The 11,293-nt window shown below is 38.8% G+C and overlaps 1 protein-coding gene across 4 annotated transcripts in view; it reads right to left on the reverse strand.

Moving 5' to 3' along the window:
• Positions 1-6,843, reverse strand: part of RICTOR (RPTOR independent companion of MTOR complex 2) — a 123,806-nt gene extending 116,963 nt beyond the window's left edge. For 2 of the 4 annotated variants that reach the window (XM_032415165.1, XM_032415164.1), the window contains exons 1-2: positions 6,766-6,843; positions 6,547-6,594 (exon numbers count right to left, since the gene is read on the reverse strand). In XM_032415165.1, coding sequence (XP_032271056.1) covers positions 6,547-6,594; positions 6,766-6,814 — 97 coding nt within the window. In that variant the 5' untranslated portion in view covers positions 6,815-6,843. Of the gene's footprint in view, positions 1-6,006; positions 6,403-6,546; positions 6,595-6,765 lie in introns of those variants that run through there. The other 2 variants (XM_032415166.1, XM_032415168.1) reach the window with 2 other exon arrangements.
• Between the last annotated feature and the right edge of the window lie 4,450 nt (positions 6,844-11,293).

The raw sequence follows: 11,293 nt of genomic DNA on the forward strand, positions 1-11,293 counted from the left end.
CAGAGAACAATCAGATCACAAGTTTAGAACCATTCCAGTATTTGCAGCTACCTTTTATACATCTCTGATTGACTTAATCACCTGAAATTCAAAGTGCAAAGCTAAACTCATTATCATCCCTCCAAAATGGATCTCTTCATTTCATGGCACCATCAATCTCACTGTCCCTCAGGACTGCAAACGTAAAATGTTCTTTTACTTCTACTCTCCTTAATGCTGTACACTCCATTTCCCATCTCTCTCTACATTCTGACATTCAATAAATGCTTCAGTTATTATTATATGATAGATGCTGGGGAAGCTTAAGATCCAGTGAGGGAAAAACAACTGGACAAAGAACTTAAGGCAATGAGAAGTGATATTTAGAAAGGAACAAACGAAAGTGGAAAAGCAGAGGAAGAAGCAATGAATTCCCACTGGGATGATTTCTAGAAGTTGCATTTGACCTAGACCTTAAAGAATTCGGATTTCAATAAAGAGTACTGAAAATGAAATTCTAGGCAGAGGAAACAACCTGCACAAGGTCAAGTAAACAGAAACTGCATGCCATATGCAAGGAATAAATCATTTTTGTCTAAAGCAGATTCTCAACCAGGGGTATAACACAATCTCCAAGGGGAAAGAACAAATATGGGAGGTAGGTGCTTTGGACTTGCGAAATTTCCCCATCCCCTCTGAAAAGCACTGTGTGTAAAGAAGGAAGAGAGTGTCTTACACAAGTAAACTCTGCACAGAGGCTGACAGAACAGTATGATTAAGACAGTACAGAAGATAATTTTGGAATAAATCATAAAAGGCCTTCAATGCCAAGTTAAGAAATCTGGACTTTATTCTGTGAGCAAAAACGAGCCAGGGAAGTGTGAGTATGAGTGTGTTTTGTTTTTTTTATTTAAGGGAATGGTAAGATCAGATCTACATTTCAGGAAAATAATCCTGGCAATCGTATAGCAGAGAAAGTGAAAAAAGGTGAAAAGATTTTACATCATCCAAATGAGATAATAAAGATGTGAACAAGACCAATGACAATGGAATAAGAAAGACTAGATTCATTAGATATTTCACAGGCAAACTGAAGGAACATGGCACGTGAACAAAGATAAGCTGTAGGTCTCTAGCTTGATTATTACAAAGGATGGTGGTGGTAACTAGAGGGTGAAAAGGGAATATGCTTTGGGGTGCAAAGTTTTACACATCAGGCCTTTCAGATGAGTAGCAGACACATAATGCTAATACGTTTTGCAAGCTTAAAAGAAAGAGTCTGAATAAAAATGTAATTATCATAACCATTTCAGCACATGGATTTTTTTTTTTTCAACTCATGGATTTTTGAAGCCCTCAGTGAAAAGACTGTTCAGGGACATAGCATATAGCACCGTAGGAGAGAAGAAAAGATCAAGGACAGAACCTTAAGGTTCACTCGCTTAAGGAGCTGGAAGACCAGGCGGGAACAGAGAAGGAACAGCATGAGAGGTAGGAAAAGCAGCAGGAGAATATTTCACAGAAGTCAAGTAAAGAAGTGGTTGCAAGAATAGCAAAAGTGTAGTGCCTACAAATGCATGATCTGCAGTCAGTCGCTCACTAATCCTATGACCCTGGCTGAATTACTTACCTGAATTTCAGACCTTTGGAATTTTAAAACCTATATCAACTGTAAAAGAGGGATAAAAAGAGTACCTCAAACAGTTATTAAAGATTAAGTGAGATAACATATTTTAGAGCCTGGAACAAAACTATTAATACAGTAGTAGTTCTAAAACAGAATGGGGAACTTAAAAATGCCTATGAATTTTGCATGAGATTACCAGCATCCTTTAAAAAACTATTTTCAGTACACCGGGAAAGCTGTGCTTAGAAGACTATAGTCGTTAAGGAAGAAAGCTACAGAGTGAGGATGAACTATTCTTTCCTTAGAGCGGATGGAAAAACAGCTACTTTGTAATCTTCATCTTTTATCTTTCCACACCTCCCATCATCATCCCATGCCTGGGATAGTACCTGATCCATATGAAGGATACAACAAATGATTACTGAACATGAGAAAACTTCCAATAGGAAGGAAGAAATGAAGAAAGGGATCTCAGTTCTACAAAGAATCTTAGAAGAAACAGTATTAGGAGCATAAAATTCCTTTCCAGGTTAGCCTTGAAAAGGAACAGATATTCTGGTTTATTCCCTGACTCAGGGAACCAGAAGATAAGTATGTATAAAATATAAAGGGGAGAAGACAGGCACACCTGGCTGGCTCAGCAGGTAGAGCATGTGACTCTTGATCTTGAGGTCCTGAGTTCAAGCCCCACACTGGGCACAAAGATTACTTTAAATATTAAATAAAGGGGAGGAGTCAAGGGAATTCACATTAGACAGCTTCGACCTTCTTAATAAATATAAGTTCTCTGCACAGTGTAGGAGTATTCCAAAGTCAGTTTGAAATCTGAAGAAAACAAATTAGCTGATTACTCCATTTCAATATATATGGACCTTCATTTCTAACTCCAACATCCTGGTCTAGTTCCCCACCATTTCTTAGATTACAGCAGCAGCTTCCTAAGGCAGCTCCTTTTCCTGCTGACTTTTACCTTTCCCAAGGTGTGGTACATCTCTTGCGAGCCCATGTTTCCTTTCATTATGTCTACCACTATTCGTTCTCATGAGAAGTCAACCACTCTGAAGCTGCCTCTAATCCTCTACCCACCAAACAATTCATCATTTTCTCCTCTAGGCTACTTCTGGGTCCTTGTACAGTTTGGTTACTTAATTTATCATTCCATATTGCAATCACTTTATTAATATCTGTTCCAGTAAATTCCTGAAAAGGGGAATAACATCTTCCTTATCTTCATTCCTCCAGCACTTAATTCAGCATTTAGTAAATAATAGGCATCCAGTCAATGTGTGTTTGGTCTAACTGAAGTCAGCGATTAAACAACATAAGTAATCTGCTCACTAGATAAAAATCAGAAAACAAAAAGTAGTGTTCAAATTTGCATCATTCAGGTAACCTTCCTACTTTTCTAAGTATTAAACAGCAACTAAGACAGTCAATTTTTGTATTCTTTCTAAAGGAAAAGGAAAAGAATTGGATAATAAAAAAATATAAAACTCAATACTTTTAAATAAATTCTAATAGTTAGATTTGAATACAGGTTTGTCCATGTCCTGAAAATTCACTTTGAACACAATCATTAAATTACTGTACAGTAAGAAGGACTTACACAGGAAGAATACTCTGTGTCTTTTCAAGTTATTCAGTACCAGAAATGTACTATGAGACTGATTAAAAAACAGACTATCCTTACAGTGGAAGTGACTAAGGGAAGCATTTTGATTTCAAAATAGATATTGGCATGCAAAACAGAGAGAGTATTTAAATTATATCAATAGCAAATACCAGGGACTTTCACAAATTAAGTAGAGTAGTTGTTTGAACAAAACTGAAAGCAACAATCAGCAATAAGTTTACTGTGCGATCTACTGCAATGAAGTTCCTAAACTAGATCAAAATTAGTCCACCAACAATTTTTAACTGAAGTACACTATGTATGAACTAACTACCAAAACCAAAGCACGTAGAACTCTCCTGGGCCTCAAGAAGCTTGCAAGGCTAGCCAAATCATTATTACTAAGAAATTTTCTGGAGTCAGAGAAAAATTCTAAGGTTCTATAAAATAAAATACTACATTATATCTTAAGTACATATAATACTCTTTGCTTATACCTAATTTACTGGTAATCTCACAGAATACTTCTTTACAGTTGTTATACTCAAGAACTCTACCTCAGACAGACTATACCCAATTAATAATACGTCTCAAAAAAATGAAAGCCTCAATACCGTAATTCCTCATTAACAAGTTTATAATGTTCAAAACAACTCTGAAATATTTTAAATGCGATATAAATAATTTTTATTTCATACTGTGGGATGACAACTAACATTTAGTTAACATCACTCACAAAATTATCAGCTCCTGTACTGAGTATTTTAAGCATTAGTTCATTTACTTCTCACATTCTTAATAACCCTTTGAAGTTATCTCTTTGAGATGAAGAAACCAAGAGTTAAGCAAGGTCAAATACCTTGCCCCACATCACCTAACTATTAAGTATCCCAGCTGAGATTACAACACAGAACTATCCGACTGTACAGTCTGATCTCTTTTCACTATACATTGATGGTTCCTTTAGGAATTAGAACGACCATTACCTCTACTTAACAATGAACTTTGTGAGATAGCTACACAATGAATTTCTCAAAGGTTACATAAAAACAATTAAAATGAGAGCAAACACTGCCTTCGCATTAAAAACTTGTAGTTTTGGTTACCCCAATCTTTATCTAAAACGTACTGTAATCCAATCCACAACCAGCTGCCCTTCAGCAGCAACCCAGACTGCCCTACAGTTCTCAGACTATTACTAAAGTGTAATTCCTTGTGAACTTTCTTCAGGTTAGAGCCACAAGACTTCTTTAGAGCCACAAACCTTCTTTTAATAATGAAATGTCTGTCAGAATTGCAATTCCTTGAACAACAATAGCTTCTCTATATTATAAATTACTTTTTTATTCTCATATAGCCTCTCTTACTTGCATATGCCTTTTGCAATCAATTTCAGTTGGCTGTGTATATTCCAAACTAAACTATATTTTATCAGGGCAAGCAGAAATAGCATTTTTCTGCTTGCTGCATTATCCTAAAAACACCTATGGACAATGGTGTTCACAAAGTGCTCCGAAAATATAACATTTTAAATAGTAAACATACAGACTTATCTGTGCACTTGAATAAGTTTGAAGTAAATCAAAGGTATCAATTTGTATATTTTTTAACAAACCAAAATTCTGATACCAGCCACAGAAACTACTATATATATAGGAGCTCAGCAAACTCAACCTAAAGCACAAATATAACTTATTTCCAGCACCACATCCAAACAAGCTTTTAATGAGAAAATTAAGACAGAAGATCTATCTAATAAGTGCTCTTTTCACCATCTAAACGCATATGCCCACACAGAAATTAAATCACCTAATAAAGTACATCTGTTACAGAACTCAAATACTAATTTTGAACCCTGTGGGAATTTTGTTTTTGTTAGGAAATTTACTAGAAAATCTTTTCCCACGTACATCTTATATAGATTTTTCATGTGTGTTTTATATAGTCAAGTTTCCAAACTGTTACACAAAAGTCAAAAGCTTTACATCTTCTACACTATCTGCTGAAAAAAGTTCCAATTTAGTGCAGAAACTCTTCTGCCTGTTAACACCAGCACCTCATTAGCCCAACACAAAGTCCCTGAACTTTCAGAATAAAATATTCTTACAAAAATGTACTCTTGTAGCTAAACAAAAAGTAGCTGTTTAGTTTATAACAGTTTTCTTACACTATGAAATACAAAATACAACAAATTAGACAATGCACTATGCTTTAAATACCAGAGATGAGTCTCAACAATGAGCCCGCGTCTGACAAATACTTTAGATAAGTCATTACGTCAAGTAGAACATAGGTTAAATTTTTTAAATTTTTAATGAAATGTTTACGACTTTTCTTAACTTCCCGAAGTGTTTTTCAGATCTCAAAAAGGAAACTGACTCTATACAGCTGAACCAGCTTACACTCTATGCTACAGCCGGTGTGAAATATGACTTCTTCGGAATCAGTAGACCAAATCCTGTTTACCGTGGAAGAAAAAAGAAAAACCTTGTATATAACTACTGTATCTTCGAGATATTGTCGAATAAACTCCAGTACGGTGACTAATAAAAGATTCACTGGCCAGTAGCTGGATTAGATCCTTAAAAACACAACCGCGGGGTTCGCCCAGTTCCGAAGGTGTAAACAAACCGGTCGCCACTGCAGAAGGTAAACAATGAACCTGCAGCGAGGGTGAGGGGGCGGTCTTTGCCAACTACAGTCCCAGCCACCCGGGAAAGGGAAACGGGAATGAACTACAGCGCAAACCAGACACTTAGCCACAGTCACCCATTCTAGGTTTCACTACCGAGTTATCAATGCTGCGGGTCCCCCAGGGCGGTGGGCAAAGAGAAAAGCAGTCACGCAGGCAAGCAAGAACCCTGCAGGTCCGGCTTCTGCTCTGGGGGACGGGGAGGGCAGGATGTGGTCGCTCTTCCCTCAGACATCCTCCGGCAACCTAAATAACAGCCTCTACCTCCCGCCGGCCGCCTCCAGGCGAATGGCTGCACGAGCTCCAGGATGGGAGTTAAACCCTCCCTCGGGGGTCCAGAGAACCCAGAGGGTAGCCGGCTCCGCTGAGTCCCGCTTGGCGTTCCCCGGCACCCGCCGCACCCAGAGGCCGGGAGAAAGGCGCGGGGCGAGGGAAGCGGGCACCGGGAAGGGGGATGGGTCCCGGGAGGCTGCCCGGGGCTTGGCTCCTGCGGGCCAGCAGGCGGGGCTCGGCTCTGCCTCCCGCACCCCCGCCAGTCCCGTGCGGGGCCCGCCCCTGCCCCCGGCCCCCGACCCCCGGCTCCCGGCTCCTCCCCAGCAGCGCGCCCTCGCCGGCGCCCGCGGCGCCCCGCGTTACCTCGGGTCAGATCCAGCGGGACGTTCTCCTCGCCGCTGTCATTCCGCCCTGCGCGAAACAGACACACAGCTCCAATTAGGATTCGCTCGCAGGCCAGCGGCGGCAACCCTGGCTCGGGCCAGCGCCCCTAATCGCTCCCCCAGCCCAGGGCCAGGGGGAGGCAAGGGCCAGGGGTCGCGGGCCCCACGCGGTGGGGAGTGAGGGTTGCAGCGGGCTTACCTCGTATTCGGAGGTTCTTCAGCGAGCGGCCGCGGCCGATCGCCGCCATATTGACGGGTTTCAGTCACAACACCGGAAACCTCGCCCAATCGCGCGAGAACCCCTTCCCCTCCCCGCGCGCCGCGCCCGCCCCCCGCGGCATCTCCCCCGCCTCTTCGCGGCGGCGGGCGGCGGGTGGTGCAGGCTCTACCCGGGGCGTGGAGGGAACGCGGTGCAGACCCGGGGTATCCATGGGGCTCGCGGCGTGCGCACCCGTCCGCCTTCCTGGGAGCCCGAGGTCGCGGCTACACGCCTAACCCTCCGAGAGCAAATCGGCCGGGAGGCGGCATTTCCCACGAGGGGAATCCCATTGATGGGAGTTTGCAGCGTGGAGGATGCTTCCCCTCCAGTGCCGCGGCAACTGTAATCAGAGCCGCGGCGAGCCGGGAGGAGGCCGGGATGCGGCCGCACGCCACCTGCGGAAACCATCCTGCCCCATTCTCTTGCTTGCTTTCAAGCCCGCCCTTCCTTATTTATCAGTTAAAACGATGTTTATTAAAAAAACAAGCTGCGCTTGTAACTCAAATCCCTTCCTAGAGTCGCTTTGCTCCAACCAAGTTAACATGTAACAAAGTTTGTTTTCCACCCTCGTTCTGACCACCGTGCTAAGCAGCCTTGCACTTGATCTTCAAAACCATACTTGGCCAGCAGAATTTCTCTAAGAGGAAGTGTTCGGGGGTACGTTTCGCTTTTGACCGCCTGGCGCAGGCCGGGAGAACGGAATTAAGAAGCCGGGGGTGCGGAGTGGTCTTCCCGGGCGGTGGGTGAGATTGTTCCCGCGCACGCGCGGGCGCCGGGAGGCCCGGGGAGAGGGTTTCCTTTGCCTGGGACCAAGCAGAGGCAGCTGAGGGCTGAGTCGGGTTTTCTGTCTGTGTAGCTCTTGAACACTGGCTAATGTAGATGTTGTGGGTTAATATTTTTTATACATAAACCTAATAATCATTAACTGTAGAGATTGCAATTCTAGAAACTGTTTTTACCTAATTAATATATATACACCTGGCCTCTGACCCAGCAACTTTCTCTTAAAGTAGACTAAAGAGAAGGGTGAGTGTTGTGCCGCCTCCTACTCCTCGACTGGTCTTTTTATTACGTGAGACTGGAAGTTAAACAGTGGAGATCTTGCTTTAACCACCTCTCTTGTCCCAGTTAATGTAGTGTCCAGCATAAATAAATGTTCAATAAATAATCGGATCGATGAGTAAGTGCCTTGGATTCCTTTGTTACAATGCTCTTTTTTGCTGTTAAAAAAAACAAAGAAAAGCAATATTGGAGGTAAAATTGCCGTTGTTAATAATAGTGAACAATTGGAAACAAAGATGACCAAAGGTAGGGATTATGCAAATTATTAACAACGGTTAAAAACGATGTAGGTCTAGTATATTTATAGAAAATTAGGTTCATGATTTTAAATCAAGCAACAGATTACAAAATTCCCTTTTTTATACGTTTAAAATACATATAAATTAAAATTATACATTATAAAATATTTTACATATCTGTGTACATAGAAAAGAGTCTGAGAAGATATACATCAAAATGTTAACTAATTTTTTTCCCTTCAGTTGTGGAATTACATAGACGGTTTTTGTTCTTCTTTGCTGTCTATACTCTAAATGTCCTGCAATTAATATATATATCTAGTGTAAAATAAGTGAAAGTTATAAAAAATAAAAGCAGTATACAGTAGCATCATCAGGAAAATAAAAGAGGAACACTGTTTCCTTAGGAGACTATCCTCTGTCCATATATTCCAGATCCTTTTCTTATTAGGTCTACAATCAGATATCTGTTCCTGATATTGCCCTTGTATTCAGTGATGCAACACAATTGGAGCACTTTTTAAAAATGTCTCCTGACATAACCACTAGTAATTTTGATAACAACAAACTTTGCTCTTGCTCTTGTAGCTTTTAGGTCTTGGTGCAAATTTATTTATTCTAGTTAAAACCTAAGGCAAAAATCACAAAATTTGAGGTCTCGTTGGGACATTAAAAATTTGCATTTCATCCTTTCATGTATCACATTTCACCATTTTAGAAAAGTAGAAATCTATCAATGGGAATTCTACCAGATTCTTAGAATTGTTCCAATTTTCAACCAACCCTTTTTATCCTATTTTTTGTCCCTATTTATTCTAAATTAACTCCTTCCTAATACAATTTAATTTCATCTTCTCTTTCATTCTTTCATGAAAGTTGAGTACAACTGATGCACTTTTTAAATTACTTAAGGTACGTGAAAGCCTGAATCTAATAACCTTTCATCTTTGTAACTATACGTTCCTATTTAAAGATCATTATTCAATTATTCCATCTCTTTGAGGAGAAAAAAAAAATCATCTTTTCCCAATCTTACAATGAAACTAGTTTTTCTTCTATTACTATCTCACTTAAGTGGCTGTGTTCTTCACATTTGTTGTTAAGGTGAATAATAGGATTTCTGGTAAAAAGAACAAGTTCTTAGTGTTTGCAATTGACACTCAACTGGGAAGTAGGAGTTTAGGTAAATTTTAGTAAAGAACACATTTCACAATGTTGTATTTGCTTTTTAAACAATACATTATTGATTCTAGTCGGCTTGTTATTTGTTAGAATCTCTAAGTTATCTTCTATACTTGGCAACAGCTAGCCATTCCTCTTTTTGAAACTTGTTTGTCTTCCTTGTTTATTTTAGCCCACCCCTATGTTTTACTCATTTTGTTTACATCTTACTACTTCTCCAATTTTCTGGGTCATTTTGATTCTAATCTGGTCATTGACAATGTGACTTCCTCTTCCTAGTTTTCATTTCCCAACTAGGTTTCATTTGCTGTGTGAATGAAATGTCTTTTCTCATAGTATGAGTCACTGATAAAAAATGTTATATGAGATTGGGTCCAGGACCACACCTCTGAGAGATAACCGCTTGATTCTGAAGATAAATGACTACACTGATAATCACTATCTGGGTTCTATTCTCTATCCTATTACACAAAGTTAATAATTCTAGTTTATAAACCAAATTTTATCAGTTTTGGGTACAGAGATAATGTTGAACAGAAACAAAGCCTTGCCAAAATCTTAGTTCCCTTTATCTATCTGCCTGACTACATAGGCCATACGAAGATAAAGCAAGTAAAAAACCACAACATTTGATGATCTGTTTTTTGGTAATTTCTCTTCATAGTTAAACCACACGTTTAAAATCTAGATAAAGAACATTAAAATGACAGGCAATGGACTAAAATCAAACAAATGTTGTAATCTTGCACAGTGTTGATTATGAAGATTCAGCCTTTGTCTTGTTTGCCTCTTAGCATTGTTCCTTTAAATTTTAATCTCTGTCTCAAAATAGCAGGAAGTAGTCTCTTAGTATTGTTCCTTTAAATTTTAATTTCTGTTCCAAAATCTCTTGTAAATTTCATTTTAGAAAAATTCTGTAAGGTATAAAGGCACTCTATAAACAGTTTTAAACAGAGTATGAGCCTATGTTTGTGAAAGGATACATATATTAAGAAAATAAAATTTGGAAGGGTATTCACTAAAATTTCAACAGTGATTTTCTCTGGTTGGTAGAATTTTGAGTGGTTTTTATCCTTTTCATTTTAACTTTTCTAAAACAAATTTTTACTTATATACTTTTTTGTAAGAAAAATTACTTTAGAGAAATTTTTCTGGCTATCCTAAATCACAATGATAAATATCTCATTATAATAATGTGCTAAGCAATGGACCTACCAAATTATTTGTCTGTGCATCTCATCATTTAAAAAAGAACATTTGTGCACACACTCCAATACATATGTGTTTACTCATTTTTTTTTAAAGATTTTATTTTTAAAGTAATCTCTACACCCAACATGGGGCTTGAACTTACAACCTTGAGATCAAGTGTCCCAAGCTCCACCGACTGAGCCAGCCAGGTGCCCCTACTTTTTTTTAAAATTAAATGAGACACAAAACATAAGGATGAAATAAAAATGGTTAAAAGTAAATTTTAATGTTACTTTACTAATGACACTAATAACAATAATGGGGCTGAATATACTTTATTATTTTTAAAATTTCTTGTTAAATACTTTGATATAGTAATTCAAAAGTCCAATTCTAAGAAGAGTTTATTTGGATGTTGGGTTTTAGTAGCTGAAATCTCACAATATACCAAGTTTTTTTTTTTAAATGGAAGAACTACTCTACTGGCTGAAGTTTCTAAACCATAACGCTTGTTTTTGAATTCCACAATCAATTATACAAAGGTTTTTTTATGTAATTCGGCTAATAAATGTCCATCTTTCCTAATGTCAATTCATTTTATAGCAAACTGGAAGGCATAACATTTAGAAATGTTTAGCAAATGATTTAAAAATGGTTTCAAAACTCTTCCCCTGAAAGATTTTAAATAGGTTAAAAAACTGTTTCCGTGGTTTTTAAGTGTGTAGATATAAAAATTTATATAAGTGATGCATTTATATTTTCAATTTTTTCAGGAAAAAAAATCACAAAACTGT

The sequence above is a fragment of the Phoca vitulina genome, unplaced genomic scaffold (assembly GCF_004348235.1).
Source record: "Phoca vitulina isolate PV1807 unplaced genomic scaffold, GSC_HSeal_1.0 scaffold17, whole genome shotgun sequence".
NCBI lineage: Eukaryota > Metazoa > Chordata > Mammalia > Carnivora > Phocidae > Phoca > Phoca vitulina.